This window comes from Stegastes partitus, unplaced genomic scaffold (genome assembly GCF_000690725.1).
Source record: "Stegastes partitus isolate 25-593 unplaced genomic scaffold, Stegastes_partitus-1.0.2 Scaffold405, whole genome shotgun sequence".
Classification (NCBI taxonomy): domain Eukaryota; kingdom Metazoa; phylum Chordata; class Actinopteri; family Pomacentridae; genus Stegastes; species Stegastes partitus.
In genome coordinates this window covers 228,743-247,643 of record NW_007578136.1, presented here as the reverse complement: position 1 = coordinate 247,643, position 18,901 = coordinate 228,743, and the positions used below count along the sequence as shown (strand labels likewise).

Below are 18,901 nucleotides of genomic sequence, written 5' to 3'. Positions count from 1 at the left end.
CGTGGAGGACATCACAACATACAGCGAGAAGTAAAGGAGAGTTGAACTCGTATGAACTCTGAGCAGCTCACCATCGGATCTGCTATCTCAGCTGTGATAGACTTTAGCTGTCAAAGCTGCAAAATCAGTGAAAAAGAGAGATTTACAGGAGTCATCAAGTACCTTTGCTTTTTAGGTGTTTATCATCTTGTTGGACATATTTTCGAGGATTTTCGATTCCTTTAATTAGACATACCACTAATATATATATTTACTTAGACTGCCTAATTCACAAAGGGTTTACTAGATAAGTCTTCTATATAATGAAGTAGCCTTAAGGTGCATTATTGACCTCGCTAAAAGAAATTTGGCAATTCTCAGTTCAGGGCTGCACGGTGGCTCGGTGGTTAGCACCGTCACCTCGCAGCTAGAAGGTCGCTGGTTCCCCAGCGGACATCTTCGTGGAGTCTCCATGTTCTCCCCGTGCAGTGTGGGTTCTCTCCGGGTTCTTCCTCCCACAGTCCAGAAACACGCTGAGGTTAATTGGTGATTCTAAATTGGCTTGGTTGTCTGTCTCTAAGTGTAGCCCTGTGATAGACTGGTTTCCTGTCCAGGGTGTCAGCTGGGATAGACTCCAGACCCCCTAGTGAGGATTAAGGTGTATAGATAGCAGATGGATGGATGGATTCTCAGTTCAGTGTTTACTGGAACTTTCAGCCACGTGTCACAGCCCTCATCAGCAGACGAGAGCTCAACAGCCGAATTAGCGAAATATCAGTTCAGCCCAGTAAATCCACAGGTCCTGGAAGAGTCTCATCAGTCTAAATAAGTGGAAGCACCTGTGTCAGTACGTGCAACCTTCAAACCCGCCGGCTTGATTACTCTTTAAAGGTCTCACATTGGCCCCCTTTCAAGCAAATTAATAAAACATTTCTCCAGAACGTGTCTTTCAAATCCGCTCTACATTGACTGTTTCTCTGATTTTAAACGTGCCGTCCACGCCGCCTTCAGGAAGAAGACTCTCTCTGCGACTGACAGCGTGAAGCAGAACAGCCGGCGTCCGACTGGCTTGCAAAGCTGGGAGGCTATCAAACTGCAGGGAGGCTGAAGGAATGGAAACATCCTCATATTTACAACCTCCAAGTTTATAACAACCACAAAAAAACACAATAAAAATGGACTTTCACCATATGGGACCTTTAAATGTGGCTCCTCTGCTCCCCATAGCTGCTGCTCTGAATCATTTTTTCTAGTTCTTGAATACAAATGAACACCATTCAGATAAACATTTTAAAACGGATGCTTCCAGTTTTTTTGGGGGTGTTTTTAAGACAACCCGACATGTAGCTCAAAAAGATCAAACGTGAACATTCAACAGTTCGGAGCCCGAAAGATAAATCCACATTTATGCACACACATAAAAGCTGACAGTTTTTCTCCTCAACGAGGAGGCCGGATGCTCATTATGCTGGCAAGCTGAGGCTCAAGGAGGAGAGAAAAGGTTCTGGCAGGGGATGAAACACCCCCACCCCCAAGGCTTCAATTTAGTCGCCTCCAGCATAGCCACTCAGCCAGGTTTGTGCTAACAACAGGAACAGCTGATGCCACCTTTGCTCAAGCGGGGGAAAAAGAGCCAGGTCTGTGATTTACGGCGAGGTGAATGGTTCCTAAGGACCACAGTTTTCAGAATTAAGGCTAAAATTAAATGCTTTCCTCACGTCGTTCCCTTTTTTCAGACGGCGAGAGCATCTGGCGTTCCTCGTTGAGCCGTCTCACCTCATTGTAGCTGCAGTGAGAATAATCTTAATTACAAATATATTATTTATTTGAGTGGAGGTGCCAATAAGGACAGGTGTGATCCAGTAATTCAATCTGCATCTTGATGGCAGCGCACACCGTCCCTCCAAGCTCATAGATGTGTCTGGGACATAGATGGACAACATATGGTACCCACGGAGGGAGTGTTGGGAAGTTAAAAGTCAAAGATTTTAAAAAAGGGGTTCACTTTTTAGCACGCCTTATCATGAACAACACAATTAAGGCCAACACTCGTTAAATCTCACTCGTTTTAGAAGATGTTTAATGTCAGAAACTGGCGACGTGTTCGGTAAACAGTGAACGAAATGGGAAAAAAAAAAAAAATCAGTCCCGAGAGGTGAACAGAGAAGTGGTGCACGGCGGACAGAATGGATGTGTTGAGCGACTGTCCTCCTCTGTGATAGCGCTGGAGTGGATTGGAGGCCAGAAGCAGGAAATGGGAGCCCTGTGTGGCCCAAAATCTGCTGTGGAAATGGCAGCTGCCCAGGCGCTGGACGTTGGAAAATGGAAAAGGGCTTCTCGCTGAGTGTTTGCAAATGAACAGGCAAAGCACATTTCAAGGTCTGGAAAACACCTACATGTAGCAGCGCTACTTGTGCCAGTCTTTGAGCCGCCATAAAAATAGATTCCAGCGTCGAGAGCGTTGCTGCCGATGGCCAAATGTTGGTGGAAGTAGAGCGCAGCTACACGTTTTTAGTCTCAGAACTCTGATCAAGCAGAGGTGGGCTGATTTTGTCACTTTTAATTGATTTAATGAAAAAACAACAGCTTCAGTCACCGAACATGTGGCCTCCACTGTGGGAAATGGTACGTCTAGTTTCCATTCACTAATCACTCCTCGTGTTAGCGGTAAGGAAAACTGAAAAGAGAATCCTGAAATCATTCTTAGATTTATGGCACCATCCTTCACAGACCTTTTGAAAAGAAAGAAAATCTACCAATTAGAAAAGGAGTCATTTCTTTTTTTTTATTGGCAAACCGACTGATTCTCTCAATGTCACCTTCCTGTTGACACAACTGCGAGCGTCTACTTCCGAACAGAAGAAGTCGTTCAGGTGACGAGAACAGAATATTAACGCTCTGTTTTGTAAAACACAGATCGCAGATAAACTACTTCACGCATGAGCTTCTAATACTCGAGTACACGCCGAGGCACGTACTAAGCCACAGCCGATGACATTCATGGGAGATAACTGAAATGGACACTTGAGTGTGGCAGCGGCTAAGTTTCCACGGCAACCCGGGCCGTACAGTACAGCTGGTGAATGCTGAGCTGGTAAATGAAAGCAGCCCAGAGGTAGACAGGCGGACAACAACCGAACGGTGCATCCCACCAGCTTGTCGTGACATTTTAATACAAGACAACACTTCAAATGGAGTAAGAAATTTAGACCCAGAAAAATGACACTTAATTCTGAATTTTCTATACATTGGATTTAAACTATGGTGCTGTTGAAGCTCCTGGTTCAGAGCTCACAGGACGACATGTACATTTCACCTCTACAATTCTACATATACCTCACAGATTATAATTCAGGGGTTCTCAACTGGTGGGTCGCGGACCTGTTCTGGGTGGGTAGCGGACAGCTGGTCAAAAATAAATAATATATAATGTGCGTCTCAGATTGGACCATGGACTGTATAAAAGATGGACGTAGCTGCCGTGACGTCACCCGTTGGTTTCTGCACTGAGAACATGAAGCCAGGGTTTTGCTACTTCCTGGTTGACATCTTGGATTTTTGGAGCCAGTGACGCAAAAATCCTCGGAGGGGGGCGGAGCCATAGGAGCAGCGATTGGTCAGACGGATTGAGAGGCGGGCCCTCTCTGCCCGCCCACATTTACCGCCTTCTGCTCGCTTCGTCTGTATGGTCGCTGCCGACTGTCAATCAAGCCAGCCACGCCCCTTGGCCCACAAAATGTGGACGATTTTTTAAAAATTCAGTATTGATTTATTTTCAGATTGGCCACCTGATCTCTGGACTTGACCATGAAAACTAATAAAAAAAAGTCCTGAGCTGGAGGAATGCGGTATTTCATGATCTGTGATCAGTTCTTTTCCATTTCCAGTCTATGGGAGCCAGGGCTTTGTGGAGCCAGCAGCTAGTGGACGTAGTGATATTGCAGGTTTTTGACACTTCCGGGTTGGCTTCATTTTTCGGGGTCGGTTGCTGCGTCCATCTTTTATGCAGTCTATGGATTGGACTTATTTTTTATTTTGAAAAAACTTTTATTTTGACAGCCATAGTTTGTTTGACGTTCATTTTAAGTTTGTGTTGATGTTGGGATGCAAGATAGCAAAGCGCAAATATGACCCGGAGTATTGAAGATGTGGATTTTCATACTAGGGCTGGACCCGAATAGCCACCTATTGGTTCGCTGTGCTGGAATCGGGACATCAATTTTGATCTCTGAATATTCCTCCCACCTCCTCCTCCTCCTTCTTTGCGACTTCATGACCACGGGAAAATGTGGGTCCCAGTGTGAGACCAGTTGAGAACCCCTGTTATAATCATCAACCGGCATGTAAGTGAAACAAGTGAAATTACCTGAGCTCCTTGGGATCAAAGACCAGCTTGACGTCGTTGACGATGGTGGGAATGTACTTCAGCGCGGCGCCCTTTAGCGAAGGAACGAGAAGAAAAAAGCAGCTCAGTCATTTATTGATATTTAATAAGCTGCTCCGTCTCCTATTATGTAAGACAGTGTTTTCCACAAGCAAGGTAGAAACTGCAAATAAAAGCAGCAGCGGCGGCTTGATTAAGCTGTCCTGGTTTCCCGTGCACCTTAACAGCATGTCGTCGTCGACACATTCTGCCTTTCTGTGGGGCCGCAAACTAGGACACAACTTAAACAGCTGATGACCGAGAAGAAACACTTTTTGTTTTTTGATGAGCTGTGTGTGCTTATCGTTCCTGCTAATGCTCAGGTGCATATAACCGGTAATAAAGCTCCTGTAAAGTCTGGTGAATTCCAGGCTGTCTCTATTAATTTACGGGATTAAGACGTTTAATAAATAAAGCAGGATCAATGGAGGATATCTTTGTAATATCCCCCCCTTGATAAATAGAGCCAGATAAGATTCGCATTAGCATATCAATACTAGAATAAAATCATCAAGAGCATGCACACGGTGACTGATTACAGAGCCATCCATTCGTAATGGGAATGATTAACCAAGCTGACACTTCTCTCGCTACCTGACTGTTGCTAAATGCCAGCCAAGGTGGGTTGGAGTGTTTATACAGCATCTGTGCGAATTAGCGCCAGTGCCAGTCTGTCTCGTAAAGGTCGATCGGCTATACAGGTGTAGCACGCCGGACGTCGCCCGCTACAATCGGGAGCTACATGCTAGGATGTAAGAGATCTCCTGTCTAACACAACACCTCCTAACGTGTCAGCTTCAGAGCAAAAACATGCTTTTTCCGAGGATTAAAGTCGTGTCATCCAAGCAGAATTCTGCTTTAATCTACTCTCATCTTATTACATGTTTTTCTTGCTTTAATATGCAAAACTTCACACCTTCACCTGAGACTGAAAACTGGATTTCAAAGATGCTGTTTGACTTTGACTCAATCAAATGTCTTTTCTGATAAAAACCGAATGTCTTTTTTTTCCCCACTTTGTTCTTAACAGCAGATAAACTCCCACTTGTTGTGAGGGGATGTTTTTGTGTGAAGTGTCGGTAGAAATGCATCTCCAGCCGACGGCGGCATCTCTTTGTGTGTGTGTTTGTTTATGTTCTTTCTGTGTGTGTGTGTGTGTTTATCAAAGCTTTAATATTCATGTGCGCAGGTACGTCCAGATGTTCATCAGGATTCAGATTTTTTTTTTTTCCCAGGGAGGTATAATGGGACCGCTCATTAGCTTCCACCTGTCACAGTGCTTTCACAAGGGTGGATTTGGGAAGAAACCAGGATTCCTCGGTTTCATGCCCGTTCCTCAAGATCAGTTTTTAATTTACTGACAGTAAAGCTAATATCTCACCCAATTACACAGCAACTGACTCCTAATTGACTCCTGAGCTTCTCGTATGGTTCAGTGTGCACATGGATCTACTGTAGGTGTGCCAAGGTGCATGTACCCTGTGATTATGTTATCTCTGAAAGCATAGGTGTATGTGAGCCTGTGTGGAGGGGGGAGGCGGTTTTTGCTGCACAAAAACTAATCCCGGGGGGTGTTTGTCGCCTATGTGGGGTCACCGAGCTTCGGGTCAAAGACAATGAAATGCATGAAAAGGAAAGAGCTTAAAGGTAGAAGGAGCAAGGCAGTGAGATAAATACCTTGAGGAGCAGCTAAAGAGCAGAAGGCCAGAGGAGACCCAAACACCAGGACAGGCAAGGTCAGAGTGAAAATGCAGGAGGGGAAAAAAACAAACACATATAGAGGAACAGACAAACACAGAGCAGACATATATAATGTGTGGATGCAAGGACAATCTGAAAATCTAGAGCTGCACAAAAAAATAATAGTCCTCATTTGTTTCCAGTCTACAACCAAACGTCTGGTTTTGTATTAATTTCTTACAACATATACATTTATAAATGTTATATAGACATAGAATATAGTATAGTTAGCATTTTAAAATCACATTTTTAAAACTAATTCTACCCTGAAAGCAACCGGTGGGTTTGAAATGCATGTTGTCTTTTACAAAAACTGCAAAAACTGCACCAATTATAAGACCCAGGAAGTGTAAAAACAAACGAAATAGCCAGATTTGTTCTCTCAATTTAACCAAATCTAAACTTAAAATCCAGACATGTCATCAGAATCCCTTTCTTGTACCTTTCAGGCTGAACTGCAGGCTGTGTTTCCTCAGAGCAGACACCGAAACCAACTACAAACATGCTGCGGTCACATTTCAGCTCAAACAACACTGAGGCCGGAGCACAAAGAAATAATGTGATATTTTTGGCAAACACCCATTTTCAGTGAAATCGGATCAATACCGCTCTCGTGTGTGTTTAATAAATACTGTATGAAGCCACGGCCGGCGTACGGTCAGATTACTGTAGCTTAGAGCGGAACCAGATAGCCCGGCTCTGCCCAAACATACCAAAAATCTGCTATGAGTACGTCTAAAGCCCAGTTATCCAAATCTTGTTTGTTTAATCTGCTCAAAAAGCTAAGCATAAAAAAAAATGGCAACTTGTGATTTGACAGTGGATTATGTGGTGAATTATATCTTTGGCCGGGAGCATAAATAATCCAAAACCCCCCACTTGAGACCGCGGCTGCATTTTGTGCAGCTTTAATAAACGAGATGCTGCGTCTTTATTAGCGAGCTTGAGAAACCCTGGCGAGTGGATTTTATTAACTTTGGACTTAGACTAATGGTTTTTTTCCCTTATTTCCAGCTTCGTATGTTTTCAAAACTGATGCCAATATTCCCAATAAATCTGAAAGTGGAAATTTACATATCTGGATATACTTAATTAGCTCTTTAATTATCATAAATAGCCCTTTAAATTGAAGATGCGCTGTAATATTCCTCTTATTATCCATCCATCCATTATCTGTGCACCGCTTAATCCTCACGAGGGTCGGGAGCCTATCCCTCTTATTATTATTTTTTATTTTTGTGCAGCTCTAACAAGTTCACATGCAGGAAAACAGAAGGTAAAGATCTGGAAAAATCTGCACAGAGAGACGAGGAAAAGGTGAAGGAAACAAACAGTATGCACAGGACACATCGATGAGAAGAAGGAGTCCTAATGTCTAATAAGCTGCTGCATTAGTTTACATCAAAGAAGACACACTGCACTGCCAATTACAGAATATGTCATCCAAATCTAAGCACACCAGATTTATTTACTATTCACACAGCAGCAGTTATTTACTATTCATGCAGCAGAAGCTCTTTTTTTTTTTTTCTTGCTTGGCAGCGAGTTTGAGCGATAGCATGCGGTTGGACTCGTGTGATAATCAGCCTACCTTCACCATGCCAGTGTTCTCTGAATTACTGTTCATCATGTCATTAAAGGATGTGAAAAGGTTCCTCAAGGACTCCATGAAGTCAGCTTCTCCTTTGTTCTCATAGAGCCTGGGAGGAGATGAAGAAGAGAATTACACTGGCAGATGATCACAAGGCTGTTGTTTGTTTCATCCCTGTGTAAACAGCCCCACCTGCACGGGAAACGACAAGAGTTTGATGCTTCCCTGTTAAATCATTAAAAGCAGCCAGCAGAAAGGCCCGCGCGTGTGTGTTATCAATGCAAATACTCTTGGATCAGAACCACAGACATCACTCTCGCTGCCAGCCAGATTAGCATTTAAAACAACATGACAAGACCCCGAAGCACCTGCCTGCTGCCATGTGGAAACAAAAATCAGAAAAATTAATGATCTATGCTAATGACTCTCCTGGAATACTGCGCAAGGAGCTGAAAGCAAATGTCATGTTAGGGTTCACCGGCTTTACTTTCAGTTCTGTTTGGGGTGTAGAACTACTCATGTCTCTTCTGCTGGTTTGGTTATGTGGAGCAAACGCTGTCCAGAGACTGTAGCGAGCAAAAAGCCAATAATCGCACAACAACTGCCGAAAACACTTCTCCCGTTTTCTAAGTACATGGGAACACAAAGCGGGGCTTCCTCCGTAATCCCCCCCAAAATGCAAATGCTTTTTATCCCACTTAGAGAGCCCATAAATCTCCACAAACTGGTTATTAACTGGAAATGAGCCACGCTGTACTCACTGCAGAGCAACTAAGTGTGTCGACCGCTCCGGCTTAAAGAAATAAAAACCAACACTCGGGTTCGAACACACTGAAGCAGAGGGACGCAGGTCAAAGAGCGGTGAAGTGTTTAGATTGCTCCCACTGCATCAGATCTCACTGGCCTCCTTCCAGAGCCGTGGGTTTTGTGGTGCTACAATATCTCACGGGGATGCGGGTATTACATGGTACAGGATAGTCACTGTTGAGGGCTTACAGAAATCATGGGATTAGAGGCATCCGTCTCAGAGATCCCACAACAACAATTACTTAAAGCTGCCGCTCACCTGCAGCACCGAGGAGCTCAGTGAGCTCTGGACAGCCACACCGCTCTCATGTCACGGGGGAAAACTCTGATTAAGGTGCTCTTCTCCAATTTTATAGAAATGTTCCGCTGGTCTGCACTGAAAAGCCCAACACCTGCTGACGTAGGCTTGGCACCTTCTTGTCAGACCCGCATGAGAGGATCCAACGGGCCGAACTTTACAGTTCACAAGAATTTCAAACTCTGATTCTGACTCAGCAGCAGCGATGGCCTGACAGAAGTGATGCTGGCAACCAACCAAAGAAAGTGCTCCAACAATGACAGAACACAAAGCTTTAAGTTCAGAGTTTTTTATCAGCAAAGGAAGCTGCTTGGCACACAATGGGGACATGCATAGATCTGGGAGCGAGCGACGCCGCCGTGGGCTGATGTACGAGGTAAAGGACGGGGCGTCCTCTAGACATAGGACAGAAAACCAATCAAACTCTGCACACTCAATTAGTCCAGGATCATACATCAGCCCATCAGCCACCAGCAGCTTCATTCCATGGCTCTGCAGCATTATCATCCATTTAACATCCACACAGCCAATTATAAATACATCCAGAGAAATTACCCCACCCAAATGTTCACTTTTACCCAGCTTCAACTTTGCTGCACAGCTGCAGCGTTCGGCGAGGACACAACCGACGCTGCACACGACGTTGGTTTTACTACGACATAACAGTGAAACCAAACTGTTATTCAGAGAACAACCCGATAGCCAAACACTCGGGGTGCGTGTCACACGAGCTCTGATTCGATTCCCAGCTGGTGATTTGTTAACATGCAAATCTTCTACTTCCTTCACCACGTTCCCCATCTCTCTCTTCACTGCCACAAAAGTCCAACGAGACCAAACAGAACTACTTCAAGACATGAAAACTTTCGATTTAAAAACATCCACTCTGTCCTAGAAGTACAGATGGTGCGTTGCTGTATCCGCATATGTGCGTTCAGTCTTGTAAAACTGCAGCTGTTGCTTTACACTTGGTGAGACATCGTGTGAATAAAAGCAAAAACTATCATGAAGTAGCTGCACCGAGGGTCCGTTAGAACCCAGTCTGAAGTGCTCACGAGTACAAAAGACTTAATCGTGATGGTGCTTGTTCTGTTAAGTGCACAGCATAATCACATCTGGATATTAGGCGTGCATCAGGACGTACTGGTTGAAGAGGACCCTGGAGCGCACGATGAACTTGAAGATGTACTCCAGAGCCTTCATGGCCTTCAGCAGCTGTTCCGTCAGCTTCTCCGCATTGTCCACGTAGTTCTTCAGGACTTTGGTCAGCTTCCTGCAATTACACCGAGTCTGAGTGACGAGCTGATCACAGAGTGGAATATAAATCCAAAGAGAAACCGAACTCACGTGTACGCCAGTGTAGCGCTGAAATGCTTTCGAATGTAGGTCTCCAGAACGGGGTTAAAGTGCTGGAACTTTCTGTCGGCTATAAGTCCAATTATGAACACCTGTCAGAGAATCAAAGACATTCATTAAAATGCAAACCATACGCCTCAGAATGGAAAACAAAAAAGTCCACCTGTCTTACTCAATATACAGAAACAGAGCAGCAAATTAAACACGATTGCATTTGAGCAGAAAGCCATTTTCTCTGAATTCTCTTGCCTGCAGATAATCTGGGACACCCGGCAACACAATTTCCACCTCCTTTACTCTGCAAGCCAAAGCTGCTCTTTTCAGATGCGCCCCGTGATGTCAGACGGCGGCACAGGACCGAGCCCGACGCCTCGTCATGTAATAAATCCAGTATTTGTGAAGGTTGACAAAATTGTGCAATCAAAATTCTGCACTAACTTCAATGAGAACGCTACCTTGGTGCTACAAATTCATGCAGATGGATGCAGCAGGGAGATGTAGTGAGTCTGCACTTCCCTCTGTAAACTCATTTAAGTGTTCTTGGGCTGTTCTATGAGCTTATAAGGAACACACCATTACTATTTTATAACCAATTAAACCCATTATATATAAAATACAGACAACTGCATGATAGAAATGTGTAAATGTGCGCCTGCCTCTGGACAACACTGCAGCGTTAACACACAGAGGCAGGTAGCTGCACCAGTTCAGGCATTTTTCTCTAAGGTGTAACCCTGGAACATTCTTGCGGAGGGTTAAGGCGTGTGCTCTGCATATTTTTGCACATATTCAGTCCCAAAAAACGTGCTACCTGCCAACTACAGCATTATATTCCTTGTATTAATATTTGATTGTAATAAAACGATCGGTGAAGGTGTGTCCTGCCAAGTATAGAGCAAAGAGTCATCTTTACTGTTGGATAATAAAATAATTGATGACAAAACATATTAAGAGTTTCATTGATTGCACACACGGGGGGGGCGGCCTCATTAGACAGGCTGGTGGCAGCAAGTTGACAAATGCAGACTAAGCATTAACTGGAAAAGCTATATTTTCCTCCTTATGCCACAGAGAGGGCATCGCCTTTATTTGCATTGTGCTTTTTACCAGCAGAAGAAAGTTGCTGTTGGCATCCTATGATTAAGTTCTTTTTGTTGTGTCAGAGTGCATTTCTTTTAATCTGACGACACGCCATCGTTGCAGCAAGTCAATAAACGAATAAAAAACTAAATAAAGTCAAACATTTTTAATTATGATCAGTCGGGACTGGGTGTGGTTTCATATATTACCAGATGTTTACACACTGCGTGGGCTGAAATGCACAAGAGACCCATACAATCATTCACTACATGTTCACAATCAGCGAGGCGAACTCATTAAAATGTGCAACAGCAACTACAACTCTGTAGCCCTGTAGAACACCAGACGAAAATTATTCTTCTAATGCTTTGACGGTTTACTGTTCTCCTCAGAAACAAATCGTTTGTTTTCCCCTCGTAGTTTCGCAGCTCAGGACAGAAAACAGACAGTCGGCACAGCAAACAGGTTTTGTTATGAAGTCAAAACGGGGAACAGAAAGAGCAGGCGAGCCCATCAAGAAGTGTTTCAGCACATGAAGCATTTCACAAGCTATTATATTTGCATCGGAGCTGTAAACGTGTCCAAGTGTTTATTCCCACTGACAGAAACCACTATTATGAATTACGCTCCGTTATTGCTCGCGTCTCTGCTTACCAAGGCATCAAACACCAGAGTATCAAAGGTGTCGCTGTCTGAGTTTTCCATCATGATGTTGAAGAGAGCATCCAGGGTGTCTTGCAGAAACTGGAATGACAGATGCACAGCAGGTTACGGCAGGAGGAGGAGGAGGAGGAAGAAGAAGACGTAGCGCTCAGAAGGTGTGGATACGCAGAGTCTTAAGTCTCACAACAAAACAACATAAATCTTCACGGTTCTTTTAAACAAACTGAGTCAGAGTGATGATGATTTCTTTCTGTTGGGAGTGACATTACAGTGATGAATGACCCCGGGCCAAATGACTCAATCTGGCACGTCGAGAGGAATAAGACATAAACATCCCAGCTACAAACACAGATTTACGAGATGTACGAGGGCTGATTAAGAAGTTTTGTTGATGGTGGGAATGCGCAGAGGGTGTGTGTGCAACGTATGTGTGAGTCGGAACCTGTGTTGCACATAATTTTGCCACCACTGGTAGGTGATTTGTGATTTCTCCATTGAGTGCAAACTGGAGAAGAGAACATCGCATTCTGTGTCAGTCAGCAGCTGGGAAGAGAAAGCTTTACTGTCAGGGGTCATCACCAAACGGCAGCGAAAGAATCTGCAGGTTCTAAAACCGGACAACGCACACCAAGAGCATGCTCCTTGTTTTCTTTAACATTCATGTGCCTGGGCACCAGGAACTGATCCCCCAGGGTTGGACTGCCAAGGCAGAGTTTTACTATAACGTCCTGAGGGGGAAAAACATTTTGGCACAAATGACCTGAACGGTGGCAGGATGGCATGAGAGTGCCGTCACAGTTTTGTGGGCCTCAGCAACACAATCCTCACTCCCCTCCCACCTCAGATTTGACTCCCTGTGTCTTCTTCCTGTTCCACGAAATGATATTAAAGTGAAAAAAATCGCTGTTTGGACGTAGTTTAGGAGACTGAACACTTGTGGAACAAGATGCTTCACAGGTTGACATCACAGGACTTCCAGGGAGCATTACAAGCACTAATGGGGATGGTGACCAGTTTTTAATCAGGTATGCTTATGATTGTTTGATCAACCCTTGATGCATGGTGACATTAAAACCCAGCATGACTCTTTAGCATTTTTCTCTTGCAGCAGAATAAAACTAAATCACTATAATGTGAACAAAAACCATCGGATTACAGCTGAGCATTATTTTTTTTTTCAGTAATCACTATTTTTTATGTAAAAAAAAACTCTTAACACGTTGTTTTTTTTAAATATATATAATATTCAACATGAGTGAGCTAAATAATACTGTACTGCACTGTAAAAATCATCATCCTGATCCTGAATATAAACTACACTAACATGCTATATACGAGCCCATATAATTTGTAAGGTGTAACCAAACGGCAGCAGAGCCCTCGCTGTGCTATCGTGCCACATGCTGCCCTTTACACACCCGTTACAGCTGTTAACATGAGCCAATATAGTCCCGTCGTACAGACGGCAATAATTTCCCTGTCAGCGGCACCTCCAGAAACACTAACTACACACACCCTGCCTCTCTGGGGAAACATGCTCCATTTACTCAGCCAATTCTGAGGCGATGTGAAAACAGATGTAAAAGTGTTGAAAACAGAGCTATCACTCCATATTGTTCTTGGTCTGTCATCTCTGGATGGATGAGATTCATCAACTCCTCAATGAGAAACAAACACGGCGCTGAGTCTGAAGCACAATCCAATCTCGCCGAGGCCACGCCGCACGGCAACGACGGCAGAGGAGTGACCTGCTCATTCAGAAACCACTATCACATTAGGGAGATGAAAAGGGAAGATATTAGGATAAAAACACAACCTCAAAAAACAGTATTTATCCATCATCCAACATGCGAGCGTCTAATGTACAGTCTATGCCCGCCGCTAATGTTGATAAATTGTCTTTTAAATGCCAAGATGAAAATGTCACCTAATTGCCCGCCGACAGCCTCGAAGCACTCTGAGGAGACTGAATGCTAATGCAGTGGTAATAACAATCACACCCCTGTGGTTTAATGAACTGGTCCAGCTGTGGGTGACACATCTATCCGGCCTGATCACAACTGTCTGGGTGAAGGACTTCTTCAGATACACTACAATCTGCCAGGCACCCTACCTGTCCATGCAAAACTTTCTCCGGAGAGCGATTTACTCATCTGCCTCCCGCTGAGCACCTAAATGGCCTGTCTATACTTCTGACAGCAGGTCATCTCCTCCCCTCCTGTAGGCAGGAGTTTGCTTCCTGTAGACATTTTTAAAAAAAAAAACATGGCAACCTGTTCTCTTTGACAGGCGGTGAAACCATTTGTGAAATCGCTGCCAGGAAGTTGTAGCTTTCAGGAACGTTGAGGATTGTTGGTGGATAAATTGTTTATGTCACCAGCTGTCGAGATCTTTTTTGTTTTTTTTTTGCTCATCTGTTACCCAGCAAAGGAACGACGCTTTTCAATGACAGCAAGAAAGCGAGTTACGATCGTGACAAAGCGTCGCCGCGGGGGGAAGACTTTCGCACCTTTACGACCTCGCCGCCTTCCACCTTCATCAGCTGACGGAGGTTCTGCTGCAGGAGGCTGGTGTTGGAGCGCCACTTCAGCAGGCCCAGTAGATCCACTGCAAACAGAAAAAAAAACAAACCGCAATTCATCCAACAGCGTGTGTGAAGAGAACGTGAGAATCTGCGAGAAATGACAATTAAGGTCGAGCATACGGATTTAATGAGCGTCAGACGTTTGTCGAGGAAGCACCCCCACGCATTCACTTGTAAATTTCCAAAATACAGTGTTAGTGGTTTTTATTAGATCTCTCACTTTAATCAGGAAAATGAATTTAGGCACAAGAGGATGAGTCACGATGTGATTAATCACGCTCGAGGGAGCCCTTGCTCAGACCACCTTTTGGCAGACTATCAAATTGGGAGCTTTAAAAAAAACACATTTGTGTCAATTTGTTAAGGATGTGTTTACGCCAGCCCCGTGGACATCAATCGACCATCTCTCAGGCGTTTCAAGCCAGGTGGCTACTCAGAAATTCAGCAGATATCAGTCAGTATAGAAGCCAAATTAACATCAAGATGCGTATTAGTCACAGCCAACGGTGTAAAAAAAAAAAAAAAGGCTTCTAATGTGTTCTAAAAAAACCCAGGTGATGTCATCTTGTGTTAAGTGTTGAGGCTGAAAACTAGCATTAAATAAAGAACAAGGTATTTACAGGGCAAGGTCAGGGAGGATATACAGCGTGGGGCATCTCTGACGCTGCTGCTGCGTAAATGTTATGTTTTTTAATCTCTTAAGCTCCCAACAATATGAAAGCACAATATTAAATCACTGGAACAGCCGTAACCCATCACTCCGGTGTAGCGCGGCAATTACTATTCAATTTCCCCATCACTTGATAAGCTGGTTATTTTTCAGATTAATTATTTTTTTTCTCTTCAAAGGTTTTGTTTAGTCCGTCCAAATGTATTTCATTTTAAAAAGAGAAAAGAGGCAAATAATGACCTCGTGGAACCAAACTCTTATCAAACTAGCTGCCATTTAATTTTCAGATCAAATTAGATGAATCAATTAATGTCAGTCGTCTGTAAATGAAAACCCTGCCTGGCTCGACAGCATCTCTTCTCGAAACCCGCAACTTCCTCTCTCCGTTCGCCACGTCTGATTGGCCGACAAAGAGTCAGTCAAGCGCGGCGACACGGCGATGGATGCCCGTCATCCGTTACCCTGACAACCCATCAGGCTTCAGTCACAATAGCCCGTCTTAACTACCAGGGATCCCCTCTGAGGAGACATAGATTTGGAAATTGACGGTTTAGCACCTCGCGGAGACTAATGGAATAAAATGAGGACAAATCATCAGGCGTCTCGGTCCCGCCGGGGCGGTGCTGTTGGAGGCCAAACCGTGTGGAGCACATGGGACAGCGAGGCACAGTTTGGGGGGAAATCAGGTTTGCTCGGAGGGAGGAGAAGAAAAAAAAAACAACAGAGTGCCTTCAACAAATAACATCTGCTTGAGAATAGATGTCACTGCAGGCAGCCAAATCTGAAAGATTGTACAAAACTGGCAGATGGAGAGTGGTGGAATAATTAATTCTGAGAAAATAGGTTACACTGTCAGCGCACGACTAAGACTCATCATTTGAATGTTTGTTTGCCTGACAAAATTATTTAGAAGCAAACAAAACTACTAAGCAGACTTAATAGCTTGTTCTTTTTTTCCCCCTTAATAGTAACAACCTTGTGTGTGGTTGTAAAGTTTAAAAGCGCCGGCCTTTAAAACCCGCTGATGTCAGAGCGGCTTCACAAGAATCCCCGACTTTGAAAATTGCTTTGTTCGTGAAATCTGTTTTCTTTCCAGCCAAGGTAGGAGCGTTATGTTAATATCTTTCGCTGGACCAGAATCTCTCTCGGCTCTGCTGTCATTATATCTCTGCTTCTCCTCCAGCCTCCGTTTAGTGAAGCACACTGCAAATACCCAGGGAAGAGCCAGCAGCCACTTCACACGAGCCTCCTGCGCTGAGGGACCGCCTGCATAAATCGAGCTTAATTAAAAAGAGCGTTTCATCTCAGATGTGGGGATCAGCGACGAGGTGTCATGTGTATGAACCAGGCAGTCTGTTGCGAGGGGCATTCAAGTGCTCGCCGGTTTTTCCCCCCTTTTGCACAACTATGTTTTCAGGATAAACCTCCACCAGTGAGACTGAAGTGAATATTAACTGAGTCGATGATGGAGAAGTTTAGACACACCTGGAGCTGTTTTAGTTATTAAACAATTTGTTTATTATTCTGACAGTTGACAACTTGCTTTTGAAAACATTAAATGGGCCGCAGTGCCGGTGACGTCTTCATAAAGCTTGTTTCTACACTTCAGCTGCAGAAAAACTACATTAAGTCCATAAAGGAGTTAGAACATGTATACCTCGGAATAAAAACTGCAAAAAAAATTGGACCTAATAAGGCAACAGAGCTACCCAACCTGTGAGCAGGTTTAAAAGACATGTTATATTAAAAAAAAACATCCCCAAAACTGCACCATTCATCACCGACAGCATCATTGGATTTTTAACTTTCCTACGAGCCTTGAACTAATCACGTGCGACTTTTGGTTTTTCTCCAGAAAAACAACCAAATCAAAGCTTAATCTAATCAGGATATTCAATCAAAATCACTTTATTCTACAGTTATTTAAAAATAAACCGTTTGCAGTGACTAGATTCTGTTGAAAACAAAACAAATCTCTGCTCCTCGGCGCAACAAGGAAGCCACGAGTACCTCTGCAGTGCCAAAAATTCTGATTAAACTAAACAAAACATCCATAGCATGTAGATCCACTGCTTGTTTGAAGTATTTGGCACTTAGAAAACGTTAATTTTTGTGCCATGAATAACCAAAGAACTTTCAATTCTGCTTTTTCTAATCTATGACATTCTAACTTTGTTATTCTGCACACCAGACTTTTGCTTCTCGCCGTGGTTGTGCCGTTTCCATAGAGACGTAGGACTTTATACTGCAGTGAAAAATGAGCCCACAGTGAGCAAAAAGAACACCCAGAAACCGCTCGGTGTTCACAAAGTTAAAGAGGTTTTAATAAAGCCGCCTGATTCTGACACAGTCACATCAGCTCTGTGTTGCTTTATTAAAAGAGCCTAAACCTTCTTCCTTCATCTTTCGCATGGGGATGACATATTCTGTGACACACACACACCTTTCTGTTTAATCAAACTCAATGTGCGGCGACAAGGCCGTCTGATCCCCGAGCACCTATCGGCGCCTTGCAAATTACCGGCACAAGTGCCAGGTAAACATCAGCAGAGGAGCTGTTCTGCGGGACGCACACGCCATTACTCTCACACTGGGGGGAAAAAGCAAAAGCAATGAAGGCGAGGCGGACAAATGGGGTCAGAGAAAGGCGCTGATTGATATCTTCTCGTGTGCCGCCTATCTACATAAGAGTCGAGGCAGCAGTCTGAGCTGCTCGCATTACTCCTCTGCCCGGCGTAATCAGTGTGGGCAGGTTCTCCGTCTGCAACACAGACCGCTCGTTCATTGACACCGCCGCCCCCTGAGCGGAGTGGGAGGGCGCGCACAACTGTATTTAAATGACAACTTACACCGCAGACTAAACTTAATAACCCCCAAAGGGAACATTACTGTAACAACATGCAACGCCCCCTTTCTCTCACACATCATACGCTGAAGCACTCTGACAACAGACTTCTCCCGTCGTCCCAGAGTGACCTCATTACCGCGGCTTTATGAGTGTTTGCATGTTATCAGGGGCACATACAGGAAAGACTTTTTTTTCTCCTCTCCCTTTACGAGACAGTAAAGATTCATCACAAGGTCACACGAGGCCTGAGCATTAGCATGTCAGCTGGTGGAGAGAAGGTTTCTACCGTGTGTCGCTTGTTTTTTAAATCATATAACGAGGTGCTGAGACGACTCCTCAACTGAAAGAGGCACAGAATTATTTGCAACTCCCACACTCATGAAGCTAAGCAGAGATACAAGAGTTCAAGCGCTTAAGAGTTTTTAATCCTCGGATGATGCATTCATACTTCCAGACTTGAGAAAGTTTTGGTTTATTTGAAAGTTTGTGATTTTTATCTGTTAAAAAAAAAATAACACTCGATTTGGTTAAATGTAGAAAGGCAGCGACATTTCTGAAATATCTCAGCAGGACGATCGTACGAACCTCCAGGTTGGACAAACTAATCCAAGTGATGAAGTGACAGCTGTAAACAACCTCTCTGCTTTAACTTACTGTGTATCTGTGAAGGTAGAGTTTAGTTTTCTGCTCCTGTCATGTCTTTGCTCACTGTGGGCTCAGTCGTCACTATAATGTTGTACAAGTTAGTTTATTTCAGTGCAAACACTACATTTTGGACTTGCTCCATTATAAACTTCTCTGGTCTGCTTCTGCTACTGCTGCACTTTTTCCTCCCACATACATCCACTTATGTGCAATAACT

The 18,901-nt window shown here is 44.0% G+C and overlaps 1 protein-coding gene across 1 annotated transcript in view; it reads right to left on the bottom strand.

Moving 5' to 3' along the window:
- The window catches only part of dock1 (dedicator of cytokinesis 1), a 187,177-nt gene that overhangs the window by 118,473 nt on the left and 49,803 nt on the right, over nt 1-18,901 (bottom strand). The window contains exons 19-24 of the mRNA XM_008285509.1: nt 14,447-14,544; nt 11,929-12,018; nt 10,186-10,286; nt 9,983-10,111; nt 7,734-7,842; nt 4,346-4,416 (exon numbers count right to left, since the gene is read on the bottom strand). Of these exons, the coding sequence (XP_008283731.1) occupies nt 4,346-4,416; nt 7,734-7,842; nt 9,983-10,111; nt 10,186-10,286; nt 11,929-12,018; nt 14,447-14,544 (598 nt within the window). The remainder of the gene's footprint in view (nt 1-4,345; nt 4,417-7,733; nt 7,843-9,982; nt 10,112-10,185; nt 10,287-11,928; nt 12,019-14,446; nt 14,545-18,901) is intronic.